At 35.8% G+C, this 15,510-nt stretch overlaps 1 protein-coding gene across 4 annotated transcripts in view; it reads left to right on the top strand.

Moving 5' to 3' along the window:
- Nucleotides 1-5,007, top strand: part of tsnax (translin-associated factor X) — a 53,362-nt gene extending 48,355 nt beyond the window's left edge. For all 4 annotated transcript variants that reach the window (XM_069885064.1, XM_069885065.1, XM_069885068.1 and 1 more), the window contains one exon: nt 3,793-5,007. In XM_069885064.1, coding sequence (XP_069741165.1) covers nt 3,793-4,179 — 387 coding nt within the window. In that variant the 3' untranslated portion in view covers nt 4,180-5,007. The remainder of the gene's footprint in view (nt 1-3,792) is intronic.
- Nucleotides 5,008-15,510: the final 10,503 nt, after the last annotated feature.

Raw genomic sequence — 15,510 nt, 5'->3', positions numbered from 1 at the left:
CCTCAAACCGTGCATCTTGGCGCCTCACAGTTTGGCGGGCAGCAACCTCCTTTGAAGAAGACCGCAGAGCCTACCTCACTGACAAAAGGCAAAGGAGGAAAAACCCAACACCCATCCCCAACCAACCAATTTTCCCCTGCAACCGCTGCAATCGTGTCTGCCTGTCCCGCATCGGACTTGTCAGCCACAAACGAGTCTGCAGCTGACGTGGACTTTTTACCCCCTCCATAAATCTTCGTCCGCGAAGCCAAGCCAAAGATTAACAGAACTAACCTAACTTAACCCCCTTCTAATTCTAAGTGTGTGTGTGTGTAAGTTGAGAAAATTTTTTTGATTCACTGTCCAATCTCACTTCTTCACTGGTTGCAGGCAATTCTTATACTATGCACAGAATTTAATATTTATGAATTTTACCAGGCTTTGGTGTTTGAAAGGTAAATAGTTACGGCTTAGGAAGATTCTTGTCAGTTTTCAGAGAGCGTTTTGTTGCTCGTTGAACACCCACAACTGATATCCTGTAGATCAGCCACTTCAGTGTCTTGCCAAAGAAACTTGCCCCATCAGGGTTTTCCAGATGATATCCTCTTTCTTTCAGGTCACCACAGAGTTCACTTTTGTTTCTCTTATTTCAATTAAAACATTAGGCAGCCAGTCCTCTCCTCTTGTATGAATCACAAGGGCTTTGACCAGGCTGAACTAAGCACTCATAACCTGTCTTCAAAATGTTTTTTTTTTCCACAACCAGCTGTTGCTGACTGTAAAACTGCAGAACTGATGTCTCTCTCTCTCTCTGAGAAAAGCCTGTTTGACCCTCTCTGCTTGCAAAACGGTATGACCCTCTTAGAACAGCAAACTGAACTCAGACGGAATGTGGCTCCGAACCTAATCCTCCGAGTTCTTTCATCTGTTGCTTTTCAAAACAACAATCCATTAGTGAAGTCCCTACAGGCACTCTTCAAAGTTTTTGCAAAGGTACTCGGAGCTGGGTCTGATGGCTTGAGCAGAGCTCCAGTATTTTATTGAGATCTGTTTTGAAATGTTTGTGACCTACACTAACAAAAACCTGCCACAATTTGTCCCCTTTAAAACAATATAAAATGCAACATAATCTGTCACACCACTAATTTCTTTAAATTTGTAACACCCATTTTTGTTACACTCTACAGGGAAAATGGATTTAAATTTAATTTAAAAAATTTTCTTTCTATTTCTTATTTTAGAATCTCATAATTTTATACAACTCAATTAAGTTTCTCTCCGGCTACTACTTTTCCAGTGTTTCCTCATTCAGCTGTTTTCTAGACCTGGTTTCATCCTCATAAATCCTCTGTGTGCTCTTTCTAGTGCATTTACATCTTGAAAGATATTCTAAACCATGAAGGATTGTAGTAATATACATTTACATAGTCTTTGAACAGTCCATTGTTGAGCTGCCAAATCTGTACCACATACTGGTAGTAGTAATTCTGTACCATTGAGGATGTCTTTGGTATGAAGACAGGTATTCACATCTACTGAGCTTGTCATGGACAGATACATTTGCAATATGAAGAATAGGTTTACCTTTTATGTTGGGGTGCTCATTTGGTCATAGTGTTAGGAAGGCATCTATGCTGATATAAACACAGCTTCTAATAGCAGAGCAGTGAAAATTGAGGAAGGCCAAAAGTTGGACCAGGAGGAGAACAAAGAAGTATGTAATGGTGATAAAGGTCAGATTCATCAGAGTGAAGGGGAGAGGTTGTGGAAAGACCATGCCAGACATTTGAAAACATGGATGAGAGTTAATATTGAGTTATATCAAAGATTGGAGATGGGTTAAGACTGAAGAGTGGTTACCACAGTCATATTTGCATCAGATGTTATTTGTTATTGCTAAGTTATTTTGTACTGTAATGTAATGATTCAGGAACTTAGAATCATGGAAAATGGAGAAAAGATTTGGAATGCAACTATACATTCAAAACCTTGAGAGAAGAGGAAAGGGAAGTTTCAGGCAGGACAACAATTTGCAAGAATATGAAGATGATGGCAGGTTTTAAAGAAAATGAAATCTACTCAGATTTGTTTTTCTTCCCTGCATCAGCTAATCTGGAGGCCCAGAAGCAAAGTTAGAGAATCAGCAGTTGTGAAAAAGCTATTAAATGAGCAGAAGCTAGAAAAGGATGCAATTTTAAATCTTAGGGTATGTGGGGTTGTTAATTTGGTGGACTTTGGGGAAGGGCAGAAGGATTTGATTTGGAACTTTTCATTTGCTTTGGAGGTATGAATAGAGGGCTTGGAAAAAAAGAGTTTTGGTTACAAACTGATTCTTTGTTTCACACTAGCATTTTGACTAAACATTGAATAACTTTTAAGTATGCAAATCCAATAGTAATCCTCTTGGAAATGCATTCTAAATTACATGTGGCCAATGTTCCTATTTTTTTTCTTTGAAACTCCTACCTCTACTCCATGCTGCAACTCCTCCTGACTGTTCTCCATCAATTTTTATTTATTTAAAAACTTAATGACATTCTTGAGTGTGTTGCATTGGAACTATTTAATTTCTAATAAAATCATCCATCTTGAGGAGAGCTGTAATTGAATATGCTTCTATATTTGGCTCAACATGTTTGCTTAGTTATGAGATTCTTGACTTTTTATATCCTGCAAGAAACAAGGGAATAGCTTTTCTGTTGATTATTGTGATTCTGAGACTTCCAGTATTTTCATTATTCATATTTACCATGTTCAAAATGGGCTAATTGCCAAGAAAAGAATGAAATAGCAATTGAGATATTGGTATTTTAATTTTCAATTTAATTTTTAATTTTGAGATGGTAACAAACTCCTTACAGACAATGCTGGATTCAATCCCAGGTCACTGCCATAATAACATAGCGCTAACTGTAACGTCCAATTACGCTAACTGTGCTATTTTGCAGTGAATACTGATGAGAATAGAATCCAGTTTCATGACTTCCGTCTTTGAATGATTCTTTATGTTTGAAAATTATGGTAAGGTTCCTAGAAATCTCAATCCAAAAATATTCATCTGTTCCTCTGTTGCTGGAATCCATATTTAGTCTAGTGGCAGGGCACAGTTTTGGAATGTCCCCTGAATGGAGTGTCTCCATTTTATCTCACTGATCCTATACCTGGTCAGTCTTGGCTTTGGATTGGAGACCCCATTTATTTGAATGTGGGATTCTAAGTCAGGAGAATTTTTTTAAAAATTAGAGACATAAGTACACATACTGGAATCTGGAGCAAGAAATCAATCTGTTCAGGAGGTTAAGGATTGGGAGAAAAGGAATGGTTAAGGTTTTATGTCAGAGCCCTGCATCAAGAAAGTTTTTAAAATTAGTTTTTATGTTTCTTTATGTGTTGAATGTATTTTAACTACATCAGTTTTTAAATAATGTACTTTTAAATGTCAGGGTATCAAATATAATTCTAACTAAAACAAACTTCAAGTTTGACAGGATGTGAAGCCACAATCCCAAGTTTACCTTCTATGAAAGACTCCATGTAATCTGTTTTGGTCACTGATATAGTTCTTGGGGGGGGGGGGGGGGTGCAGCTGAGCAGAGAATGTGGGTGGTGATTTTGTGCAATGGGCTTAGTTCGGAAAGATTAGACTCACTATTAGCTATGAACACAAAGATCAATTTTGCAATGGAATTAAGGATCAAATTTAATCAAGGTTTTATTCACAATTTATTTTTCAGGTTATTTGCTTAAAATTCCTTCTTTGACCACTCTTAATATGCACATTTTCTACTTTTAATCCTGTTTTTAACCATCTAGGACTTGGCATTGCCCTGTTCCCAAGATGAGAAACAAGAGCAGCAACCTCTGTCTTTCCATGTGACTCCCACAGACTACCTCTTGGGCATTGCAGATTTGACTGGTGAACTGATGCGTCTATGTATTACCAGTGTAGGAAATGGAGATATTGAAACACCCTTTGAAGTGAGCCAGTTTCTTCGTGCTATCTATGATGGGTTTACTTACATAGGTAATACTGGACCATATGAAGTCTCCAAGAAGCATTATACATTGAAACAAAGTCTCGGAAAAGTGGAAGATGCATGTTACATGTTGACTGTGAGGGGCTCTGAAATTCCAAAACATGTACTTGCTGATGTACTCAGCTCCAAACCATCTGTGATTGAACATGAGGAAGGTGTGTAGGGAAGGAAGTATCAAGTGAAAAGGTTTTGATCTGCTGACATGCGAAGATTGCTGATTTAGCTTAATATATGAATGCAGCAATATGAATTTGTTTCACATGGATTATGACCATTGTCATTAAGTGCATTTGTATTTCTTCAAAATGTAATCTGCAAAGGATAAAGGGGGAATTTTTCAAGAGATTTCAGCCAAAATTTTCATGTGATATTTGAAACAGAACTTTTATACTGTCAAGTATTGCACTTGTAAAAATTGAGTAGTATTTCCAGTAAAAAAATATAGATTTATATTATCTCCATGAATAAGACAAAACATTTCTTTAGATGAATCATTCATTTGTAATCTAATTTTATCAAATTGATGTTTTCTCATTACATTCTAGTTGCCTTATTGAATATTTTAATTTTAAATCCCTCATCTTTTTTACTTTTTGAGTAGTAGGATTTTGTTCATGGCTGGAATTCCCAACTTGCTGTTAATGTTTAAGTTCAGTTAAAAGGACTTCCATTGTTACTTGTATCAAAACTAATTCGTTCATGCCAGCAGAACAAATTTAATTCTATGTAGTTTTGCATTAAAAAAAATGTAACGATTGGTATTTGGGCTAACCTGCAGATAAACAGATGCATTATTTGGACAAAAGGGCTGTAAAGTCCGCCCTTGAGATAAAACGGAACTTGGTTTTGACTTCTTTCTATGTTAAGACTGGATTGAACCTGAATTGTCAATGTACATGTGTAACAATTTAATTTTGAATATTTTTGTAGGTATTTGTTTTTCCACCTCATGTACTTGTTTATCTGAAAATAAACTGTTGAAATCCTAAAATAGTGGTTTATTGAGTATTTCATTGCCCAAATGAAACGAAAAGCAGGTTTTTCCAAGCTAGCTGATACTGTTTTTTTTTAAATTATACTTTCAAAAGAATAAGTAAAGGACAAAATTGGTATCGACAAGAGGAAATTGCTCTGAATGGGAACTGGATATGAGGGAGGAACTTGAAACAATTGTAATCCTTGTGATACTGAGCAAATTGTTTGAGCTGTAGTCTCAATCTATCTTTGTCCAGATAAATTTAATCCTGTGTCTTAAAATGTGCAGTTTGTGGGAAAGTAAATGTATTAGAATTAATTTTCTAGAATTCTCTTTTGTTTTACATTGGAAAATACAAATGTAATTCTGTTCAAAACAGGAAGGAGACTAAAAGCAGAAAAGTACAGGACAGATGGCCTAATGCTTGTTGTATAGAATTTATTAGAAGTGATTATTAAAGATGGCGTGGTAGGGCATTTAGAAAAATTCAACGTAATCAGAAAGGTGAGAAGAGTTTGCGCAGGTAAATATCACATGAAAAACAAGAGGTGATGATGCAGGAAGTAACATTTAGGCTTTGGTAGTGGGTTGTTTATTTAACAAAAAAAAATTAGGCATAAATGAATGGCAAATGCAACAGGTAGTGCACTGTAAAGATTTGTACTGAAGGCCTCAATTTTTAAAATTTCTTTAAATATAAATGATACAAAGGTGGATGGGAGTTGTGAGGCAGATACAGAGAGCTCCATTGACTGTTAAGCAATTGGTTGAGAATATGGCAAGTGGAATGTATGTGGAAAAAATATGAAGTCATTAACTTTGGGAGAAAAATTAAATTAAGGAACTATACCAAGTGTATTTGATATGGGTAGCAACTGAAAATGGAAGATTCTGTCATTCTAAAATGGTTTGCAGACAGTACTCAGGAATGGAACTCTTACAAAACCTGGGGATTACCCATATTGATAAACATCCTCAAAATGATTGCACATTTAGATGGTATCTATTGGCTTGGAGATGTTGGGCCAAAGCCATTTTTCTGCTGTACAACTCTGTAAATCTATTGTTTGCATTATCTATTACATTAGCTTTACAGGTCCTCTAACATCATAAGTAAGGTCAGTGACCCATTGGAAGGAGGCAGAGAAGAGTTCTTGTAGGCACTGGCATTACTAGGGTGTGCAGACTGCACCAGATGACACCATCGGAAAGGGTGATAATTTGCAATGTAGATCTATTACATGGTCCCCTCATCTAAACACGCTAAATATTTGCAAATTTTGTGTTTTATTCCCTATGTTTCATTTTGACTCTGGATTTCTAAAAATCCAGTGCCAGATGCACTTTTAACTTTGGTTTCCAAGCAGCTGTTTTTATTTTTTAAAGCACCTTCTTGTTGCCCTGAGCCTGTTATTGGAGTGAAATCAACATTGTGCAGTAGAAATTGTCTAAAATTTCTCATGTAATTTGATTTCTTTGAATATATTATGGCATAGTCTGCAAATAACGGACCTTTGTATCTTTTGTTTTCAACAACTTGGTGTAACTGCGGTTGCATTCTGTTTTACAACTGCATAGATAAAACCAATTTTTAAAAAAATCCTGAAAAGTGAACTCTTGTCCAAATGCTGTCTGGCATGCTGTTTTCAGCGTTCCTGCTTTTCAATTTCCAGTGCTTTCTTTTGATATGGGCAGAAAGTCCATTTCTAATCATTCTAGAGTTGAGGTATAGAATTAAGAGCAAGAGAAACACACTACATAGTTTGTGGCAAGACAATGGAGTTGACTTCCAGATTTAGTGGTTAAAATAGCTTTTTAAAAATTAGATTGGATAAGTAGATGGAGGGTTACATATGCAGAGTGCTGAGGACTGCTGAAAAATATGGACATTGACAGGTTATTTTTACATACTCATTTTATGCAAAATTAGAAAGATTGTTTAAAAACTTTCAGATCAAAGTTTATGAAAAACGTATGTAAATTTAAAAAGTAATGTTTTGGAAATTGTTGTAGAGCATTAAGTTGCATCTATAAGATTTGCTGTGGAATAGCAAATATCTATTACTTTATGGTGGCTATGACCTCTGAAGGTGAACTGATTTAAAATCTACACCAAAATTAAATATTCTGCCTGGCCCGGAAAAAAAAGAATCTCAGGGTTGTATATAATGTCATGTATGTAGTTTGACAATAAATCTTAAATATTGAAATAAACATTCACAAAAAAAACCTCAAAACAATCTCAGGGACCAATGAAGGATTGTCAAATACATGTAGTTTAATGATCGGACAATGTTTTTCTCTTCAGAGCCACTGCAGAAAAGTAATATTTTAACTGTGGGAACCCTTTGAACTTTGACTCTCACCTTGTTAACATTCTTATAATGTGACAGTCACATGGTAATTATGGTGACATAATTGCACCAGACAAATCAGTTGTTCTTCAGTTTGATTTCTTCAAATATTCAAATAGAAAAGCTGGTATAAGTGAAGATGGGGGATCAAGGCACAATTCTTTGGATTCAGCCCTTCCAGTCAATCACATGACTCAAGGCTCACTGATAATGGTACCTGATTATGCAAACAATCAATATTCAAACGAGACCATGACAGAAACAAGGTCCCCTAATATTTAACAAGTTTACATGATATGTGGAATGAAGTGATTTGCAAGACATTTTGGCTTTTTGATAATGGATCCAATTTCTTCCTTTGGTAAATGGTTTCAGTATCTTAATTAGCTTTCAGTTTTGATTCTTAGTTTATTTGAAAAGATGGAGGCTGATGGTGTGATGGGAAATGTAAATCTTAAAACTTTTCTTTCCTTACAATGCTAATGTGGTGAATCTCATGACCCTGAACCATGTCAGGCCATGGCCGAAAATGCATCTGTCCAAAAGGAAAATGAATTAATGTTTAATAAACGAGCAATGGATTTTGTCCAAGTGCTGAGCATAAGAGAGGCACTTTGTGGTACACTAAATTTAGATATACAATATGGTAACAGCCCCTTTTGGCCCACAAACCTGTCACCCAATTAACCTACACCCTGGTTCATTTTTGACGGTGGGAAGAAACTGGAGCCACTGGGGAAAACCCGTGTAGACATGGGAAGAACATAAACTCCTTACAGGCAGTGCGAGTTTCAAACCCTGGTCCCAATCACTGGCGTTCTAATTGCATTGCGCTAACCACTACCATGCCACCCTAAATTGTTATAGCGGGCTGAATCGCCGCAACACGCAGGAGGTCCAAGATGGCACGGGCTCCCCTTCACTGCCCTCCACTTCCATGTAGTGAGTAAACGGGCCTAATTGCTGCAATGTAATACTTTTTAAAAAACTCCAGTGATAAAATCCATACTTGTTTACATTTATGCCATATATTTTCAATTTTGCTGGAGGATTTGAGGACTTAACGTTTTAATAACAGAGTGGAAGGGAAAAGATGAGTAATTATGGGCCGTTTAAACTTCAGTGGTGGGTGAATTATTGCACCGATAGGTAAATACAATTTATGAAAAATTTGGCAGGATTTTCAAACACTGATGCCTCCTTTCTTGACAGGTTGAATAAATCAATGTATGGTTCAATGAAAACAAATGATGTGGAAAGCCCCCTTCCCCCTGAAGAATGGCACCCTGCATAGCTGCAGCTGAGTTGAGAAGGATCCAATCCAGGGTGAACCAATGCAAAGCAGCAGCACTAGACAATATACCTGGTCGGGTGCTGAATGATCCATCTGGCAGAGGTTCTATGGATATCTTTAACATCTCATTGTAGCAGTCCACTGTTCCTGCAGGGGTTAAGGGAGCCATCATCATTCCAGAGCCCAAGAGAGTGACTGCAACTGGACTAAATGGCTACACTCAGTGGCACTGACCTCAACATTATATAAAGTGCTTTGAGAGACTAGTAATGGAACACATCAAACCACACCTTCCAACAACATTGGCCTCATTCCAGTTTGCTTACCACCCAAACCAGTCCATAGATAATGCTGTAGCCTTGATCCTGATCAACCTGGAGAATGATTTCAGCTCAGTGTTCCAACATGATCATACCTCAGAGGCTGATGGATAAGCTGTCCTCACTGGGACTCAACATGCCTCTCTACAACTGGATTCTGGACTTCTTGACTGAAGGACCACATTCAGTCCAGGTCAGCAGCAAAATCTCAAGTCCTATCACACTGAGCACCAGCTCACCGTAGGGCTCAGCCTGCTACTGTTCACGCTGCTGACTCATGACTGCACTGCCGAAATCAGTTCAAACAGAATCATCAAGTTTGCAGATGATATAACCATAGTTCGACTCATCAGCAACAATGATGTTGGCATAGAGAGGAGGCTACGAGCCTCATTAAGTGGTGTAAAAACAACCTGAGTCTCAACATGGAAAAGGTAAAGGAGAAGATTGAGGATACTTCCCAATTAGTGAATTGTTTATTAAATGTGATTACTGCTAGATGGAAAATGTAGTGGTCAAGAATGGCTAGAATGTGGACATTTTATCAGTGAAGTAAATCACTTGAAAAGGTAGCAAATAAAAAAAAGTGGGAACCAGCAGGATATGAATGAGTTTTGTATGTTCATAGCAAAGCCAATATTTATTACCCATCCTTATGCTCCTCTGTTCTATTTATTGATAGACCTTTCCACATAACAGTTTAAGTTCAGTTATCATTCTATTGTACAAGTACAACCTAATGAAACAGCATCCTCTGGTCCTCAGTGCAATGCGCTGCAAATAGAGACAAACAATACTTATGCACAGTAAATATTAAAATAAATAATCATTATTAAATAAATAGTTGAGTCATGGAGGGTTTGCATGAGCAGTTCATCAGTCATGCAGCAGTTTCACTGCCCATGGAAAGAAGCTGTTTCTCAGCCTGATAGTTCTTGACCTGATACTGCTGTACCTCTTTCCCGACGGGAGTAGCTGGAAGATGCTGTTTGTGGGATGGTATGGGTCCTGACTGATTTTTGCGAGCCTTCTTTACACCCTGATCCTGGTAAATCACATTAAAGGATTGGGGGGGGGGGGGGGGGGATGTGTGTATGGAGGGAGAACCTAGTCCTTGCTGCTGCTGTTGTGCTCCTGTGGATTGATCTCCAATCTGATGCTCTACAGCAGACGTACCACACTGTGATACAGCTGGCCAGGGCACTCTTGTTAAAGCTCCTGTAGAAAGATGGCAGGATAGCGGCCAGTGGCCTTGTCCACCTCAGTCTTCTAAGGAAGTGCAGTTATTGTTGTGCCTTGGTAACAAGCTAGATGTTTTGAGTCCAGGATAGGTTTTTTGTTGTGGACTCTGAGGAACTTGGTGCTTGAAACTCTCTCAAATACAGAGTTGTTTTTTAAAATTTTTTATTTTTCACACTATAAACCACATTGATCAAGATACATACATTTTCCTTTTCAAATATATACAGTGTCGTTTTCTCCCCCCGCCTCCCTCTTCCCCTCCCACCCTCCCATTCATTTAAAGTTCAGAATCTAAGATACATTAAACCCGTCAAACAATGTTATCACTCAATAAAAATAAACAAGAAATTCCACTGAGTCAATTCTTTTCATTCTCTTCTGTCATTTTAGGTGGTAGATGTCCCCGGTAGGTTTTCTCTATTATGTTTCATGTATGGTTCCCATATTTGTTCAAATATTGTAATGTTATTTCTTAAATTATGTTATTTTTTCTAAAGGAATACATTTATTCATTTCTATATACCATTGTTGTATTCTCAAGTTATCTTCTAATTTCCAGGCTGACATATACATTTTTTTGCTACAGCTAGGGCTATCCTAACAAATCTTTTTTGTGCACCATCCAAATCAAGTCCAAATTCTTTGTTTTTTATGTTACTTAGGAGGAAGATCTCTGGGTTTTTTGGTATATTGCTTTTTGTGATTTTATTTAATATCTGGTTTAGATCTTCCCAAAATTTTTTCACTTTCTCACATGTCCAAATTGCATGAATTGTTCCCATTTCCTTTTTACAGCGAAAACATCTGTCAGATACTGTTGGGTCCCACTTATTTAACTTTTGAGGTGTAATATATAGCCTGGGTATCCAGTTATATTGTATCATACGTAACCTCGTATTTATTGTATTTCTCATAGTTACTGAGCATAACTTCTCCCATGTTTCCTTCTTTATCTTTATGTTTAGATCTTGTTCCCATTTTTGTTTAGTTTTACCATTTGTTTCCTCATTCTCCTTTTCTTGTAGTTTAATATACATGTTTGTTACAAATTTTTTGATTATCTTTGTGTCTGTAATCACATATTCAAAATTACTTCCCTCTGGTAACCTCAGACTGCTTCCCTATTTGTCCTTCAAGTAGGATTTCAGTTGGTAGTATGCCAACACTGTATCGTGAGTTATATTATATTTATCCTTCATTTGTTCAAAGGATAATAATTTATTTCCCAAAAAGCAATTTTCTATTCTTTTGATCCCTTTTTTCTCCCATTCTCTAAAGGAAAGGTTATCTATTATAAAAGGGATTAGCTGATTTTGTGTCAGTATTAGTTTTGGTAATTGGTAATTTGTTTTATTCCTTTCTACATGAATCTTCTTCCAAATATTGAGCAGATGATGTAATACTGGAGAATTCCTGCGTTGTACCAATTTTTCATCCCATTTATATATGTTTGGGTATCTTCTCTCCTATTTTATCTAGTTCTAATCTAGTCCAATCTGGCTTTTCCCTTGTTTGATAAAAATCTGATAGGTATCTTAATTGTGCGGCTCTATAATAATTTTTAAAGTTTGGCAATTGTAAGCCTCCTTGTTTATACCATTCTGTTAATTTATCTAGTGCTATCCTCGGTTTCCCCCCTTTCCATAAAAATGTCCTTATTATTTTCTTTAACTCCTTGAAGAATTTCTCTGTCAAGTGTATTGGCAATGCCTGAAATAGGTATAGTATCCTTGGGAAAATGTTCATTTTAATACAATTTATCCTTCCTATTAGTGATAGTGGTAAGTCTTTCCAATGCTCTAAGTCGTCCTGTAATTTTTTCATTAGTGGATAATAATTGAGTTTATATAGATGGCCGAGGTTTTTATTTATTTGTATACCTAGGTATCGCATTGCTTGCATTTGCCATCTGAATGGTGATTCTTTCTTAAATTTTGAGAAATCCGCATTATTCATTGACATTGCTTCACTTTTATTTACGTTAATCTTGTATTCCGACACTTCTCCATATTCCTTCAATTTCTTATATAATTCTTTTATTGATATTTCTGGTTCTGTTAAGTATACTATAACGTCATCTGCAAATAAACTGATTTTTATCCCTTTTATTTTCTGTTCTTATCAGTTCTGCTAATGGTTCTATGGCTAACGCGAACAATAAGGGCGATAGTGGGCATCCCTGCCTTGTTGATCTGCTTAAGTTAAATTGTTTTGATATATATCCATTTACTGTCACTTTCGCCAATGGCCCCTTATATAATGCTTTAATCCAATTAGTATATTTCTCTGGTAAGCTGAATTTTTGTAGTACTTTGAATAAATAATTCCATTCTACTCTGTCAAAGGCCCTCTCTGCATCTAAAGCAACCGCGACTGTTGGAACTTTATTTCCTTCTACTGCATGAATTAAGTTAATAAATTTACAAATATTGTCTGTTGTTTGTCTTTTTTTAATAAATCCAGTTTGGTCTAGATTTACTATTTTTGGTACATAATCGGCTAATCTGTTTGCTAATAGTTTAGCTATTATCTTATAATCTGTGTTAAGTAAAGATATTGGTCTATATGACGCTGGTATGAGTGGATCTTTCCCTGTCTTTGGTATTACTGTAATTATTGCTGTTTTGCATGAATCTGGTAAGCTTTGTGTTTTATCAATCTGGTTGATTACTTCCAGGAGGGGAGGAATTAATAAATCTTTAAATGTTTTATAGAATTCTATTGGGAATTCATCCTCTCCTGGTGTTTTATTATTCAGTAGTTTTTTTATTATCTCTTGTATTTCTACTATTTCAAATGGTTCTGTTAATTTATTTTGTTCCTCTGTTTGTAATTTCGGTAGTTCAATTTTAGTTAAAAATTCATCTATTTTGTCTTCTTTCACTTCGTTTTCAGCTTGGTATAATTGTTCATAGAATTCTCTAAAGTTTTCATTAATCTCCGTTGGATTATATGTGATTTGTTTGTCTTTTTTCCTTCATGCCAATACCATTCTCTTAGTTTGTTCTGTCTTAAGCTGCCACGCTAGAATTTTGTGCGTTTTTTCTCCTAGTTCATAATATTTCTGTTTTCTCTTCATTATGTTCTTCTCCACCTTATATGTTTGTAGTGTTTCATATTTTATTTTTTTATCTGCCAATTCTCTTTTAGTTGTGTCTTCCTTCATTGCTAATTCTTTTTCTATATTTGCTATTTCCCTTTCCAACTGCTCTGTTTCCTGATTGTAGTCCTTCTTCATCTTGGTTACATAACTTATTATTTGCCCTCTGATGAACGCTTTCATTGCGTCCCATAGTATACACTGATCTTTCACTGATTCCGTATTTATTTCAAAGTACGTTTTAAGTTTAATCTCCATCTATACATTCTTGGTGGGATGTCCTCTAGCTCTATTGCCAATAACAGGGGTGAGTGGTCCGATAATATTCTAGCTTTATATTCTGTTTTCTTAACTCTGTCTTGCATGTGAGCTGATAACAGGAATAGGTCTATTCTTGAGTATGTTTTATGTCTACCCGAATAATATGAATATTCCTTTTCCTTTGGGTGTTGTTTCCTCCATATATCTAAAAGTTGCATTTCTTGCATCGATTTAATTATAAATTTGGTTACTTTGTTCTTTCTGTTAATTTTTTTCCCAGTTTTATCCATGTTTGAATCCAAATTAAGGTTGAAATCCCCTCCTATTAGTATGTTCCCTTGTGTGTCTGCTATCTTCAAAAAAATATCTTACATAAATTTTTGATCTTCGTTAGGTGAATATACATTGAGTAAATTCCAAAACTCCGAATATATCTGACATTTTATCATTACATATCTCCCTGCTGGATCTATTATTTCCTCTTCTATTTTAATTGGTATATTTTTACTGATTAATATAGCTACTCCTCTAGCTTTTGAATTATATGACGCTGCTGTTACATGTCCTATCCAATCTCTCTTTAATTTCTTGTGCTCCACTTCAGTTAAGTGTGTTTCTTGCACGAATGCTATATCAATATTTTCTTTTTTCAGTAAATTTAACAGTTTCTTCCTTTTGATTTGGTTATGTGTTCCATTAATATTTAAAGTCATATAGTTCAACATAGCCATTTCATACTTTGTTTATCTTTCCTTTCCGTTTCCTCATCATCACCTTTCCTTCTTATCCATTTCTGCTTTCTTTTTTTGAACACTTTATAAGACAACATTTCTAAAACATCAAACATTCCCCTTATTCTCCTATCTAAAATTTATTTAGCTCCACTATCCCCTCCCCTTCCTGAGTTGCCCTTTATCTCTTGTCGGGCAACCACATCTCCCCTCTCCATTTGGATTTGCGAATTCACTCGCAAGCGTCAACTGATTTCGCAGTGACCGTATCTCCTCCCCACCCAGCCCCCCCCAGAAAAGATTTTAATTTTCATATACAACAAAGGTCACTCTCTTAATTCCCTCCTTACTTCCTCTCTTCCCTTTCTTTCACTTATTAATTCTTATCTATACTCTATATATTTTCTTTTAAATACACATACACACATGTACACACATATATACATACACACACACACATATATATATATGTATACCCATATACACACATACATATAGTTCGTGGTCATTTTTGCTCTCGTTACATGTCTTCATCTCTCTGTCTGTTTTGTAGTTGTTCTGCAAATTTTCGTGCTTCCTCCGGATCCAAGAATAGTCTATTTTGCTGCCCTGGAATAACTATTTTAAATACCGCTGGGTACTTTAGCATAAATTTATATCCTTTTTTCCATAGGATCGCTTTTGCTGTATTAAATTCCTTTCTATTCTTCAGGAGTTCAAAACTTATATCTGGATAGAAAAAATTTTTTTGACCTTTGTATTCCAGTGGCTTTTTGTCTTCTCTTATTTTCTTCATTGCTTTCTCCAATATATTTTCTCTTGTATATCTTAGGAATTTTACTAAAATGGATCTTGGTTTTTGTTGTGGTTTAGGGGCTAATGTTCTGTGTGCCCTTTCTATTTCCATTTCTTCCTGTAATTCTGGTCTTCCTAGGACCCTGGGGATCCAATCTTTTATAAATTCTCTCATATTCTTGCCTTCTTCATCTTCCTTAAGGCCCACTATCTTTATATTATTTCTTCTATTATAACAGCTCTTGTGTCTCTAACTTTTTTATTAGATTCTTCTAATTTCTTTTTTAAGTCATCTACTTCCATTTCTATGGCTGTTTCTCGTTCTTCCACCTTGTCCACTCTTTTTCCTATATCTGACATGACCATCTCTAATCTATTCATTTTTTCTTCTGTACTTTTTATTCTCCTTTTTATTTCACTA

The sequence above is a fragment of the Narcine bancroftii genome, chromosome 6, assembly GCF_036971445.1.
Source record: "Narcine bancroftii isolate sNarBan1 chromosome 6, sNarBan1.hap1, whole genome shotgun sequence".
Lineage (NCBI taxonomy): Eukaryota > Metazoa > Chordata > Chondrichthyes > Torpediniformes > Narcinidae > Narcine > Narcine bancroftii.
The sequence above is the reverse complement of the archived record's forward strand: the minus strand, read 5'-3'. Positions and strand labels throughout refer to the sequence as shown.